At 35.3% G+C, this 15,485-nt stretch overlaps 1 protein-coding gene across 2 annotated transcripts; it reads left to right on the plus strand.

The window, feature by feature from the left end:
• Nucleotides 1-9,168: 9,168 nt before the first annotated feature.
• On the plus strand, nucleotides 9,169-15,152 carry LOC141592706 (uncharacterized). Of its 2 annotated transcripts, none has more exons than XM_074413479.1 (6): nucleotides 9,169-9,287; nucleotides 10,196-10,377; nucleotides 10,874-11,924; nucleotides 13,122-13,276; nucleotides 13,565-13,679; nucleotides 14,692-15,152. In XM_074413479.1, the coding sequence occupies exons 2-5, from the start codon at nucleotides 10,244-10,246 to the stop codon at nucleotides 13,659-13,661; spliced, it is 1,437 nt and encodes a 478-aa protein (XP_074269580.1). In that variant the 5' UTR covers nucleotides 9,169-9,287; nucleotides 10,196-10,243; the 3' UTR covers nucleotides 13,662-13,679; nucleotides 14,692-15,152. The 2 variants fall into 2 exon arrangements, with proteins under 2 accessions (XP_074269580.1, XP_074269579.1); XM_074413478.1 differs by having other exon boundaries at nucleotides 10,210-10,377.
• Nucleotides 15,153-15,485: the final 333 nt, after the last annotated feature.

Here is a 15,485-nt window from a genome sequence, read left to right on the forward strand (position 1 = left end):
TATCCCTATATTTTTTGCCAAAATATCTTGGTATAATTTTTAAAATCTTGAAATGAATATATTATAGCAAGATACAATAAAATTAAAAACGGAAAAGATATGCAATATGTAGTTTTTTATTATGAATAAAATTTGAAATGTAAATTTAAGAATAATGATTTGATGATAGAATATTGCGTGAATCAAATAGAAAGCGGAAAATATATGTTGCTAACAATAAAAACGCAAATTCGATGTAGTTTATATTTCAATTTATGTGATTAGTAATCGTCTTTGATACCCATTGCTCAACTGGTTTCTGATAATAACGCATAGCGTACGCCAATCCGTGTTCGATTCTTCATAGACACATTTATTTGATTTTTTTTAATTTACCAAATTTAAAACCATTGGCGCAAAATTAATTAGTTTGACTAAATTCAAACATCATTCTTTGCAAAATTGAATAATTTAAATTAAGTTTGGGAAAGAAATTTGAATTTCACACGATTGGCGCAAAAATGAATATACTTGTTTTGGTATAGAATATAGGGTTTAGGGTATAGAATATAGGGTTTAGGGTTTAGAATATAGGGTTTAGGGTATAGAATATAGGGTTTGGGGTTTAGAATATAGGGTTTAGGGTTTATAATATAGGGTTTAGGGTTTCTAAGTTTGATTGTATGGAATTACTTAATAATTCATTTTATGTAATTATGTGCTAACTAGTCCGACTATAGCTTACTATCGACAATTTACGTAAATTAGCAACTAACTTGTTTCGATTCGATTATAGCTTACTATCGAAATTTTACGTAAATATGGAACTAACTTGTTCCGATTATAGCTTACTATCGACATTTTATGTAATTATGTACTAACTAGTTCCATTATAGCTCACTATCGAAATTTTACGTTAATTAGGAACTAACTTGTTCCGATTATAGCTTACTATCGACATTTTATGTAATTATGTACTAACTAGTTCCATTATAGCTCACTATCGACATTTTACGTAAATTAGGAACTAACTTGTTCCGATTATAGCTTACTATCGACATTTTATGTAATTATGTACTAACTAGTTCCATTATAGCTCACTATCGACATTTTACGTAAATTAGGAACTAACTTGTTCCGATTATAGCTTACTATCGACATTTTATGTAATTATGTACTAACTAGTTCCATTATAGCTCACTATCGACATTTTACGTAAATTAGGAACTAACTTGTTCCGATTATAGCTCACTATCGACATTTTATGTAATTATGTACTAACTAGTTCCATTATAGCTCACTATCGACATTTTACGTAAATTAGGAACTAACTTGTTCCGATTATAGCTCACTATCGACATTTTATGTAATTATGTACTAACTAGTTCCATTATAGCTCACTATCGACATTTTACGTAAATTAGGAACTAACTTGTTCCGATTATAGCTCACTATCGACATTTTACGTAATTAGCCACTAACTACTTACGATCATAGCTTATTTTAACTATTTCATGTTAAAACGTAATTACGGAGCTATATTGATCATATCTTTGTTTAGGGTTTAGTTTTAGGGATTAGGGTTTCAAGGAATTTGTTTTAGGGGTTAGGGTTTCTAGGGTTTGGGGTGTTTTAGATTTTTTTTTTTTTTTTTTTTTTTGGTACAATATCTCTATTTTATGTCAAAATAATTTAGCTTATTGTTTTTAATTTTTAGCTTAATAACAAGTTAAACGTAAAAAAAAAAACAAGTTAAACGTAAAAGAAAAAAAAAAAGGTAAAAATGGGTTTTCCTATAAATCTAACCATATCCCCCCTTCAACTTCCTTCTTTCCCAGTATCGTCCTCCTCTAGACCTCTACCATATCCCCCCTTCAACTTTTCCTCCCTAAAAAACCTTCTCCTTAACCCTAATTTTTTTTTCTCACAACCATCTCATCAAAATCAATGGCTAACCAAGGGGAACTTAATTGGGCAATCTACTGTCCTGCCCCTTATCGTCCTCCTCTACCAAAAGCCATTAAAGATCTCATGGGATCGTCTTACGTCGATATTGGTTCTACCCACGGGAATACCGCACAATTTCAAGTTCTTTGCATGCAACGATTTGGTTGTGCACGAAATCATTCAAGGTGTTACTCGTGGGATCGTGGTTCACTAGTAGCGGTTTGCAAGGCATGGGGCCGTGGATGGGCAGAGTACCAAGACCGAAGTTCGAAAGAAACATGGACTTGCATGAGGCCATGGATGGTTATACTAGCAATGGGTTATGTAAAATAGGTTTTTAATTATATAAAATCGTATATTAGGTTATCCTTTAGTTGCGTTTTAATTATTAGTACGAAATCGTAATCCGTTTGCATGCAATCGGATTTCATTTTGGTAAAAATCGCCCAATTTGATTGCATGCAATAGGATTTGGTTTTGGTAGATAATGATCAATCTAATGTTGCATGCAAGGGTAATTGATGTAAACGGGTTGTATAATATGCCGTCTAGTCTCGTATTTAGGGTTGTAAATTGGTTGTAATTGGATGTAAATTGGTTGTAATTGGCATAATCTGATGGTTTTCCGTCTTTTAATCAGATTAATCGGATGGTATTTTCGATTTAAACTTCAATTTCAATTTCGATTTTATGTTCAATTTCAATTTTATGTTCAATTTCAATTTTATGTTCAATATTGTTAAATTACGGTTTTATGTAATATTTCGATTTAATCTGATGGTTGTAATTTGCTTATAATCGTTCATTGTCGCTTGTAATCCCGTTAATTAAAGTTCAATTTCGATTTTGCATGTTGTTTACCAAGTGTAAATGGTTGAGTATGGAGATGAACATAATCATCACATGCACTTTGACTTAGGTTGAGTATGGAGATGCAAGGGTAATCATTATCTTGTGAAGATAATGATCAATCTTAGTCATTGGGCAGCGTAATGGTTGATTGGTTCATTAGCATTGTGATTCGAGTTTACGAAAATAATAAAAACCGTAACACAATGAAAGTAATCACGTTTTCCTTAATCAATGGTAAGTCATCATTAACCCGTTATGCCAACCACGGTTTTGAACCCGTTTTTATATGACGGGTTAATTTCAGTCATTAAACCCGTTTTTAATTTTAACCCGTTTGACTGAATATGACTTACTAATTTTGTCAATTTTTGTCTGAATTGTGTTCACAAACCCGTTTACATACCCGGTCACAAACCCGTTTACATACCCGTTTACATACCCGTTTACTTTCCCTTTTTTCTGTGTTAAAAAATAAACCAATTTAGCGTAACTCGATCAATTTAATGACTGAAATTAACCCGTTTACTACTTTAACTCGATTTAACCTGTTTTTAATTTTAACCCGTTTTTTTTTAACCCGTTAATTTAACCCGTTTTTTTAACCCGTTTATTAAAATGCTATTAGAAGTCACTAGACACAATTATTCACTATAAATGTAACTAACCTCTCATTCATTATCACCCAACCTACCCTTCATCATTCATTAATCTCTATCTTATACCACTTCAACTTCCCCTATTTCTTTTAAAAAAAAAGACTATGGAAGATCATCGTGACCCCGACTGGCGATGGATGCAACCACCGCCTAGAAGAGTTTACCCAATACCCGGTGTTATTCGGGACATGACCGTAGCACCAACAATTAAAGGCACGGATGAGGAAAAATCCGCCTTCAAGGTTGCCGCATGCATGGACCTCATGTCGGGGTACATATTTCCTAGGAGTGGTGCATGGCAGAGAATACATATGACCCGTACTTGTAAGTTGTGGGCGTATGGATGGGCTGAGAGAAGGAAAAGCGTTGAAGCGGAGCAGAAAAAAGCGGAGGGCAAATATGGTGAAGGGGCGAAATATTGCCCTTAATCGGTCATGATCAATGTTAGTGTAAATTAACTAGTTTTTCCTATTGTAAAATATGTGGGTTGTAATCGTACTAGTCAAGTATGATGTAATCGGATATTGTAAAATATGTGGGTTGTAATATGTAATCGGATTGTGTAATTATGTTGGTAACTTGTAATCCGATGATTTTCCTATGGTAATGTAATCGGATTTTCATAAGTTGGGATGGTTATTTGTTTAATTTCCGTCTTATGATCGCTTCTTTAATTTCCGTCTTTAAGTTGTGATGGTTATTCGTTTAATGTCCGTCTTATAATCGCTTCTTTAATTTCCGTCTTTAAGTTGTGATGGTTATTCGTTTAATTTCCGTCTTATCATCGTAATTGGTTAATTGGTAAAAAATTGCATCTAAGGGGAATTGAACACGGGTTTCCTGCAAAAAAATTGCATGTAAGGTAAAAAATTGCATCTAAGGGGAATTGAACACGGGTTTCCTGCAAAAAAATTGCATCTAAGGTAAAAAAATTGCATCTAATGGGAATTGAACACGGGTTTCTGCAAAAAAAAGGCAACAAACATGACCAATAGACCACAAACCGATTGATGTTAACATTGCAAAGTGATTTATAATTATTCTTGAAACCAAACCCGCGACAAACGTATACAATTAACTTTAATTCTTTCTCGTAGGTTTATGTATACAATTAACTTTAATTCTTTCTCGTAGGTTTATGTATACAATTAACTTTAATTCTTTTTTACGTTTCACTAACTATTACGCAATTACAATTACTCATAGACAAATTGAAAAAACTTTATAACATTTCGACAAAACTGATTAATAAACTAAATTAAATCGTCTAAACTAACCGAAAATTGCTCAACTCGAATAAATTGCAAATCTGACTTAATTAACATTGTCTACTATTCAAATAAACCAAATGAATTCAATAAAATTGACAAAAAACAATTGAAATAAAATCGTCTTAAAACTTAATTAAAGAGTCATCTCTTTGCGTGTTACGAGTGTGCTTCTAGTAGCCCTCCTCCTTCTCGGCGTAGGTTGTGACGGACCTGCCTCGTTGAGGTTTAAAGCCCTCCTCCTTCTCGGCGTAGGTTGTGACGGACCTGCCTCGTCGAGGTTTAAAACCCTCCTCCTTCTCGGCGTAGGTTGTGACGGACCTGCCTCGTCGAGGTTTAACGCCCTCCTCCTTCTCGGCGTAGGTTGTGACGGACCTGCCTCGTCGACGTTTAAAGCCCTCCTAACTGTAATTTGTCTAGGCCTAGGAGCTCTACCCGTTCCTCTCTTATCAACGGGGTCTTGCAACCCGCCTTCTCTACGTGGAGTCGCATTTCTGACCATGTAACGCTGATTGTCTTCCTTCCGTTGTAGTCTCCTTTTCCCCCACAACCGATTAACTTCACAACCTGCACCCATGTCGTTGAGGGTCTGAATGCCAACCGTTGCTTCCATTTCTTTCACCATCTTCGATGTATCTCTATCATATATGGCGAAAGCATCATCGGATTGTAATGCTAGCCTGAATATGTAGTCGTTCCTCAATGTCACCCCAAGTGAACGCTTAAGGCGTTCCGACTCACCGGGTGTGTGGTAGCCAACCTGAAGATGCTCATAACCTCTAACCAAATCCTTTCGAAACCGAGGCAAAATGTACTTATCAGAATTAACTCGCACTTTCTTCAAAGAACATAGCACGGATAATATGCCTACATAAAATTCCTCGGAATTCAAAACGTTGACAACTACAATTATACTCACCCGTACCCGTGTTGATTGTGACATTATAGTTCTTATCCCGTGGAGCCCAAAACGGATGTTTCACCTCCTCGGTTACAACAAAAGAAGAGAATTGCCCGATATTCATTTCACTAGAAGCATTAATGTGTATAAGGGCGTACACCTCTTTTTTTACCTTCGCGAACATCTTATTAGTATAAGCTCTTTGGAAGACTTCCTCAACGATTAAACTCTTATCGTACGAAGACGGTTTATTGGTGCAAGCAAAGTTTAATCGTTCTTCCTCCTCGACCTTCACTCGTAGGGCATTTTCGTAGTTGCCTAGGAATGCGAACAAAGTTGTTTGCGGATTAACATAATTCTTGAAGAATGCATTCGTCTGCTCACTTCTTTGTGTGGATGACATACTGCGCAAAACATGTGCCTCCAATACAACGGAACCCATGAATCCCTTTTTTCATACATCTCCTTGATCCAGCTATTCCCTCGTATCCCATATTTATCGACAAAAATTTGCCAAGATGCCTCAAAATCATCGATGTCCTTACTCTCATAGACCACATCCCTTAGGTCAGGCTTAATTTCACGGAACCTAGCAAAGTTCCCCAAATTCTTAAAACCATTTCGCATTATGTGCCAAAGACACAAACGGTGTGGCACATTAGGAAATACGGTCTTCATGACCAAGCCAATCCCCCTACATTGATCGGTGATTATAATCGAAGGAGGTCTACCCATACGGTCTAACCATCTCCTAAACACCCAAGTAAAGCTTACGGCGTCCTCGTGTGAAATCAAAGCGGATGCAAGTACAACAAAGATACTACCGTGATGATTTACACCAACAAACGGAGTAAACGGCATTTTGTACCTGCAATTTAAACATAACTATTTACCAAACTAACATTTATTTTCCAAAATAACCATTTCCTAAAACTATTCATAAATTAAAATAGAGTATTTCGAATAAAAAACCAATTCATTCCTACGTCTGATAAATTTAACAAAAAAGAAAAGGCGAGAATTCAATTGTTAGCTCTAATATCAATTTAATTTCGAATAGGTAAGCATTAAATAGGTCTCATACTAGTCATTTTGACTATACTTGTACAACACGATTTTAATTACGAATCATCAATTTACGTCTGATAAAATTTGTCAAAAAATTAGGTGGAATAAAAGAAATTAACGGGGATGATAATGTTACTTGTTACAAAGGAACGTAGCGTCATATGAAATCGCATCACCAAATACCTTTGCCATAGCCCTGCAACGTCCATCGGCCCAAAATACATTAACCAACATCCCTTTTGAATCCGTCTGGATTGCATAGTAAAAATCGGGATCGATTTCTTTCAACTTGATAAATCTTTCTTCAAGAGCGTTAGCATCACCTTGAATTCTAAAGCGTCGTCGTTCTTGATTGAGCATGTTCCTCAAATCACGCTCAATGACTGTTAAATTCGCGTGACCACCGACTTCTCTGACCAAGGTGTTAAAGTTTTTAGCAATTGGGATACCGGCTTCATCATTCATCATGGCTCGTCTCTTAAAATATGCATCCCATACCCTATATCCGACCATATGTCGACTATTTTTAGGATTGAGATCATCATGATTGTGGTCCAATATAACCTTCTTGATGACCATGAAATCATCAAGTAAAGTGGCTTCTACGACACATTCGCATGGCTTAAATGAGGAGACGTCAATGTTCTTTTTCCGTGGTTTAGCCGCTCTTGTGCAACATAATCTGACTCGTTTATACATGTAGAAACGAGGCTCGCTCTTTCCCACACCATATCGCTTTACCCCTTTTTTTCGAATAGCATTCCAATAGTTTGCTAGTCCGATATAAAATTGAAAGCCTTGATTATAGGCATATTGGTAACAATATGCACCAAGCTCATCACCATTAGCAAAATGCATTCCTTGTGTTGGAGGGTCAAGTTCAACATTGTCGGTGTATCCGCTTTTTAGGAACTTAGCGACCTTCTGCACATACCCCCCTTCAACAACAGGAGGTTCATGCAACTCATCTACCTCATTTTCGACGACAGTATCATCGTTGTCATTGACGTCACCCTCATCGTTGACGTCATCATCATGGTTGTAGTCATCTCCAATGTTGATAGGTTCACCATCAACACCGTCATCATATAAAAAATCATCTAAGCTAAAGTTGTCAAAGCTAACAACCTCCTCTTGATCATCCTCATCCAGTTGAACTTCCACGTTATTAACAACGTCCTCTTGATCATCCCCGTCCTGTTGATCTTCAACGTTATTATGAACATCTTCTAAACTGATATTGTCAAGATCGTCTTCCCAAGGCAAAGGCACATTAAGATCAAGCTCATCATCTTCCCCAGGCAAATTAAGATCAAAATCCATCTTCAATTACTAATGCTTGTGTTTTTCTTAAAAAAAAATATCTCTTTGTTTTACTGTTAATACTTCAACGTTGATACAAGAAAATAAAAATAATTATACCAAAAAAATCTCAACAAAAAGATATGATTTAGAATACGGTATTCAAAATTATACTCGTATGATTTAAGAATCAATTTAAATAAATAAATTTAATTGTATCAAATAAAAGATTCTTAAAATCATTTAGTTACCAAAAAAATCTAATATGAAAATAAAACAATAAAAGGAAACAATAAAAGGCGAATATTTAGGGCAATATAATAGGAAAATTTGACTATTTTATGAATTAAGATTAATTAACACTATATAATAAAATTAAATTGATTATTAGATGTCTTTGATACCCCTTGCTTAAATGGTTAAACACCCCTTCTAATGCACAATGCATCTCGTGTTCGATTCTTATTAACAACATTTTTTGGTTTTTGTATTCTTTTTTCCACTTTTTTTTCCCCCAAATTGCACGAATTAGGGTTCATCACGAATTAGGGTTCATCAATCATTAATGATAACAAATATCAAATTACATACTAGATCAATTTCACCTATTTAATTACGGTTCATATACATTTGATTATTCGAATTAGTGCTAAATTTTTGCACCTATTGACGAATTAGGGTTCATCAAATCGCATTCAAGTTCAAAAAAAAATCACGAATTGAATTAGGGATGGTATTTCGATTTTGATTATTGTATATGAAATATTAATCAATTTAACAATAGGTGTACAAATTTAGAAAACTAAATTAGGGTTCCAATAATTGATTTTTCGGATAAAAATTAGGGTTCCAATAATTAGGGGTTTTTCGAAAAATTATGCAACCATAAAAATGGTGAATAAATTCTCATAAATTCTCGGATAAAAATGGTGAATAAAAATGGTGAATAAATTCTCATAATGTTTACGAAAATAAAGAACACTAAATTGGAAATTTATAAAACTAAATCAAATATAACAAACATAACCATAAATAATGTTAACTAAGTGTAGTTAACTAATTAACTATATATGTAAAATGACTAACCTAGCCCTAAACTAATCTAACCTAATTTACCACGGTTAGCCACGTGTCAAGCTACCATTGGTTTGTGTACAATTTTTTTGTACACTATGTGTATCTGTATCATCTTCCCACTCTAGTCTCCTCACTAACTTCACAAACCTGACAAAACAACACCAAAACCCTGGAAAAATCGAACACTTAATTGGAAATTCCCAAACCAATCGATCGAAATTACTATATCGAACGCAGGTATTCGCTTATTTTCTTTAATGCATTACCTCTTTTCTTCCTTCAATTCCTGTTTCATGGTTAATTGTTGTAAATTTTAGTATTTCCCCTAAATTTCCTCTAATTATTGTTTAAACTTTAAATTTCCAGTAATTAAACTAGATTTTTCGTATATAATTGCTCAATTGGACTCTTGTTTGAATTTTTTACCGTGATCATTACTCTTAGAGTATATTTACCATATGATTATGTATTTCATTTCGCATTTTATCAAGATAATGGTGCTTTATAAATTAGCGGAAAATTTGTATTATACTAATTCCGTTTCACTGGGTTTTTTCCACTTTTCAAAATATGCGAGGGAGATTTCGGAAAATGGGAAGAAGATGGAGATATGGAGGTGGGAGGGGTATTTGCTTAGAGTAGTGTGTGACTGTGTGTTTTATAAATTAGGGGGAAATTTGTAATGCACTAACCTCCGTTTCCCCGTGTTTTTCCCACTGTTCAAAATATGTGAGGAACATTTCGGAAAATGGGAAGAAGGTGAAGAAATGAGAGAAGGGGGGGGGGGGGGGGTGTTACAGGAGAAATTGGCAGAAATTGAGGGTTTTTGGAGGGTTTTGGAGGGGAGACAAAGAGGGTTTGAAGGGAGAAGAGAGTTGGTGTTGGATTTGTGGAAAGGAAGATGAGGAGGCATTGAAGATCTTAGGGAAGTTAGTAGAAGCTCAACCTAATGAAATGGAGTGGAAATTTATGCTAGCAAGGTTATACAATGAAATGGGGAAAACCCAAGAAACTAGGAAAGAAATAACTAAAGAATAAACACAATATACAAAATGATATGATAGAAATATTATGTGATATTTCCAATATTAAGATATTGGACTTTTGTTTAAATTCTTATTTGATCATTATTTATAATTCGACAGTTAATTTTGTGCAGATTGTTTATGTGTTAAGTTAGAAGAATATTTACAATGTATGCTATAAAGGGTAGCTGGGTTGGGCAGACATTTGCCTTAGCTACAGCCAGTGACTCGTCACAAAAGAAGTCGCGAGTTAGGCGTTCGAAGGAGGAGAGGAAATCAATGGTTGAGACTTTTATTAAAAGGTACTTTAGAATGTTCTCCCTGTATTTTAACGCGATTAGTTGAGTTAGGATTCCTATACCTAAGTTTTCTGGTTCTATGAGTAATAACTTCAATCATTGTGGATATTGTAATTGAGTTTAGGAAAACACTTTAGAGTTTGATAGAAATGGGACTACTCCGCCTTTTGTTTACAAAGCAGAGAATATTTCTGGGTCTAATGATAACATTACCTATTGATGCGAAAAGGTGAGAAGACCCGTATTTATTTGAGTGAACTTTTTGGTGCATTCTAACTTATATAGTTTAGGAAACCAGTTATATTATGATCTCACTTCTGTATTTTTGATGAATTGCTCGATGGCAAGGCTAATTTTCTTCCTTCCATTTCTACGTAAGTTGAACAAAAGAGAAAGTCTTAACGATAGTCCTGCGTAATTCAGTTGCTAATTAGTTGCTGATGTTGAGTATTTTTTCTTTGAAAGTTGAGAAATGTCGAAATTTATATTTGTCTTTCAGATACCAGAGTTCAAATGATGGGAGTTTTCCCTCCCTGAACCTTACACATAAAGAAGTTGGTGGTTCTTTCTACACTGTTCGAGAAATTGTCAGAGAAATAATCCAAGAGAACAGAGTTTTGGGCCCTGCTCGATTTAGTCCTGAATGGGAACATGAAGAAAATGGTGCTGCCCAATATCCGTTGGGAACAATTGCGACAGAACCTGAAGCTCCATATTTCCACACAGGAAATGAGCTGAATGGTGTTTCCATTCATCAAGAAGAAAGAATCATGGAGCTCGCTTTAGATGATAAGGAGCATTATAGCAATCCTCAAGATGTAGAATCCTCCCAGTGCGTTAGTGAGGATCAAAATGATAAAATAGGCGAAGATTTTGATGATACGGCATGTAGTAAATTAGCCAGTAAGGAGGTTAGCATTCCCAAACATGAAGATGGTGGGAAGTGCTTTGATGTGAATGAAATGAACACAGATATGGACGGTAGTCAGATTAATGGATTATCTGATGGAACTGATAAATTGCAAGAAGAAGCTCCTTTAGTATCAAGGAGCCTTGAAACAGATGAAGAATCTGCACCAAATGGGGCGTGTAAAGCTCAAGTAAGACTCCCGACAGAAGAGATATCTGTGGAGACTTTTCCATTAAGACTAGAAAATAAGGGAACTGATGACTTAGGCACATTGTCAACTGACTCTGGGATTTTAAAGGATACTTGGAATGATTTGGAAGCAAAACCAGATGATTTAAATATTGACAGAACGTATAAGGATAAAATCAGCTCAAGTGTCAATTCAACTGATCATGTGGCTACAAAGGGAACAAATGGTTCTCAACTGTCAGTATCAGGAATATGCCCTGATATCGAGTCTAATAATGTTCCGGTGAATGGAGTAGCTCAACATACAGAGTGTATTCCAATAAATGAAGCTTCTGATTTCACAGAGTTGTCAGAGATCAAAGAAGACCCTTTGGTTCATCATGACCCCATGGATCAAAAATCTTTGCAAAGTTCTGTAACATTAGAGACCTCTGAACAATTTGACAAACAGGTCCGTTAACTATTTTACTTCTGATCTATCATTGGTATATTCTTTGGTTTTGGATTATGGTTGAACAAAGCAAAATGGCTGCCTAAAGGCCCTAAACTGGTTGTGCTACTTTTATCGTGAAGTAGCAATGTACAGATCAATTGATGCAAGTTTGGACTCAAATTTCATCACGAGTCATTTGGAAGTAGCCACTCTATATTAAATAGGGCCATAGGGGTAAAGATGCATACAATATACTCCCCCTCATTTATGGGAGCCTTTGAGAGGCACTAGTTATGTTGTTATTGATGGCTCTAGTAAACACATTATATGATATTGTGGGTTTATGATTGGTTCTATGATTGGATTGTCTAGTCGTAGTATATTTCATTGTTAGGCCTGAACCGTGTCTTTAAAATGACGTGATTTAAGAAACACAAATGAGAATTGACCAAAATAAAGTGTTTCAAGCTGAATAACAGTTTGTGAAGGGTTTTAGAGTCTTGAGTAGTACAAGTATGGACTGAAGTTGTAGCTAACATTAGTGGTCTGCAATTCTGCATGGAATAGTTCTGCTGGCTTATACTCCCAACATACTTTATACACCTCGCACCTAGTGTGTATGAGGTGGGTGGCTTTTCCTCACGCCTTACGCGGTGATAACACGGGCCCTCAAAGTAATTGATCAATGTGTCTTTAGAGTCCCGTGCCTTCCAAATGTAAATAAAGTGAGCAGGTAGTGTAATAGAGAAAAAGTGGATCAAGTTTCAAAGAAATTAGATTTCTTTATAAATTCATAATGATGTTGATTTGTACATTCTGTAACTTGGTTTTTTTCTAATTCATTTCAGTGTATAACAGTACGAAGATTTTTCGTTTTTTAAAAAAAAAATTGTGCAAGCAGATATGAGCTAAAGTACATATGGCATGCTTGAATGATACCACTTTCACGTTTAGGTCTAATTTGTGGGCCTAACCCCTCTCTGCACTAGCTCTGTTTTTTTCACTGCTGTTTCTTTTACAATATAGGGTTATAAAGTTTTTACCAGGTTTTACTAACCTTCATCCTTCAATCGTGCACTCTTGTAAGCTTTTAGTTTAAAAACACTTCCGTTGACAGTGGCAACGTAGCTGCTGTTGAATGATATCTATTCAATGCAATCCCATGATCCATAAGATTTTGATACTTATTGAGCTCTTATTGGTGCCCATTTGTAGTCTAAAAATGCTCCAAAAGGAACGGCACGTTTGGAGGAGAGAAGAAGCAAGCGCAATGACAAAGAACTTCCATTCTTGCCTGTGAGTGGAAACAACAGTCGAAGAGATGATAAAGCTGTGGCTGCAAGTTCCCCACCTGTGGATAGAATCAACCTGTAAGTATTCTTCATAAACAACCACAGTAAGAGGAAGTTTTTTACTAACCGCAACTACAACAGCATCCTAGTGTCTCAAGGGATCCCACAAATAGGCAGTAAGAGGGGGTTGGATGTTCCGGAGTCTTAACAACACAAAGAGGCTATTTTCCGGATGACCCATAATGGAAACTGTGTCCATAATTGCATTGAATGACTTCTATATCTGTATATCACTATAAAAAGTAGTACATCTATTTTAGTGACAACCTAATCCTAAGTTTTTTTTTTTCCTTTCCTTTGCACTAGACAATCTTGGGAAAGAGCGGCTTCGAAGCGACAACCGAATCCTCTGATGGCAATCATTAAAGCTTTTGCTGATGCCCTTATTAAGTTCTGGTCTTGACCTGGTTGATTTTGCCTTGTAAGTTTTCTGTAGAGTTTTCTAAATATGGTGAATTTTGTATTTGTCTCTTCATCTAGATAGTAATGGATCGAGTGTTCGCCTTGTGGCCTTGTGGGTTTATTAGAAAGCGCTCAAGTGATGCCGATCACCGAAGTCAGCTTGAACTTTTGTTAAGACGTTGAATTTGGATATGGAGGTCAAAGATTTAACGTTCTTTCTTACTATTTTCTTCTTAAGAAACTATTTCCGGGGCCAGAAAATCTTTGTAGGTTAAGACTTATTATGGTCAAGGTTTAGTTACTCCTTCAAATTTTCGCTTTTAAGCCACTAAGCTCTTGAGGATAAGATTGCTGGATTTTTTTTTTTGGGGGCATCTCATTGCAATTTCCACCACTTCTTTAGAGATGAAATTTTCAATTTAGTTGTGTCTATCGACATTTGCTGAATTTAGTGGGTCTAGTAGTAGTTATCAAACCCGAACATGATGTTACATATCTTTTGCTGGAGTATAGGAAATGAGTAATTAGAAAAGTGTGCGAAACAGTAAAACTATTATCAATATCGGCAACTATTTATTGAAGAAAAAAATACAATGATAGTGTTATAATTCCTTTTAATCATAAATATTCAAAAAAAATACTGAAGGATAAAGGATGAGAAATAAATGGGCTACTGAATCGCTGTGGCCTGTGTGGCTGGTTCTGATCAATCCATTTCGGCTAATGCACTAATTAGTTCTCGTAATGGATAAATATTTTCTTTCTTCTAGAAAAAAAATCACCAAAATGACAATTTTTTATTAAAAAAAAACTTTTAAGAAATTTTTAGGGGAGAGATTCGAACAAAGCTTGTTATTTGGTTTGGACTTTGGAGTCCTTAAAATTTTGATTGAGCATGTCGACACAGTGAGCGGTTCACACGAACCCGTCACAAGAGTCCTTTAACCAGATGGCACACTCATTATCTTTCTCAGTTTTTGATTGTTCCGTGACCCGTTGTCTGTAACTGGTTCTTCATCATGCTTCTGAAGGTAATGACAGGATGAGGCTTAGCAGTTAGCACGTAGTAGCAGTAGCAGTAGCAGTAGCAGTAGCAGTTGGAATATCAAGTTTCTCTTCGATCGATGTTGATTCGATCGATTCCTCTATCTCAGAGTATCTTACAAGTGATTCCCAAATATACCAAAGAGATGTAAGAAGATTGAGGAAACAACAGTCGTGTAGAGTAATGCCGAGGGTATCGACCCGAATCGTGAATTTGGTAATAGTATCAATAAAGGAAAGCGACGTATACCGTCTTGAAAGATATCATAGCATCATTTGGGTAATAGTTGACTTGTACTATAAAAAAACACTTTATTTATGTTTAGTTTTTTATGTGTTGATGTTCACAAGACGTAATAATTTAGTCTATTTTTATTGAAAAAACGTCATTGTATTGAAAGGCATTTAACCATGTTACCTTGATTTGTAAGAGCAATTATTTGTCACGGAATTTGTTTGTGTATCACACTTTGCTATCACACTTTGCCGTTTTAGATAGGTTACATACTTGCATCAAATCTTGTAACTCTTTTTTTGTCATCCCATTTACTTGTGCATAAACATTTACATTATAATAAATACCTAAAATTTAAATGAGTTTACTTGAGTGATTAAAATACGAATAAATTGTTCACAATTCTAGATTCAAGTCCTTGTATAAACAAATTTTGACTCCGTAACTTGCGTTATTTTACTACTCTAAATTCGAGTCAAAATTGATTAATTTAGGCTATATCAGAAATCTCACAAAATATACTCTATGATCGTCGTATCATACGAC

Source organism: Silene latifolia, chromosome 7 (genome assembly GCF_048544455.1).
Source record: "Silene latifolia isolate original U9 population chromosome 7, ASM4854445v1, whole genome shotgun sequence".
Lineage (NCBI taxonomy): Eukaryota > Viridiplantae > Streptophyta > Magnoliopsida > Caryophyllales > Caryophyllaceae > Silene > Silene latifolia.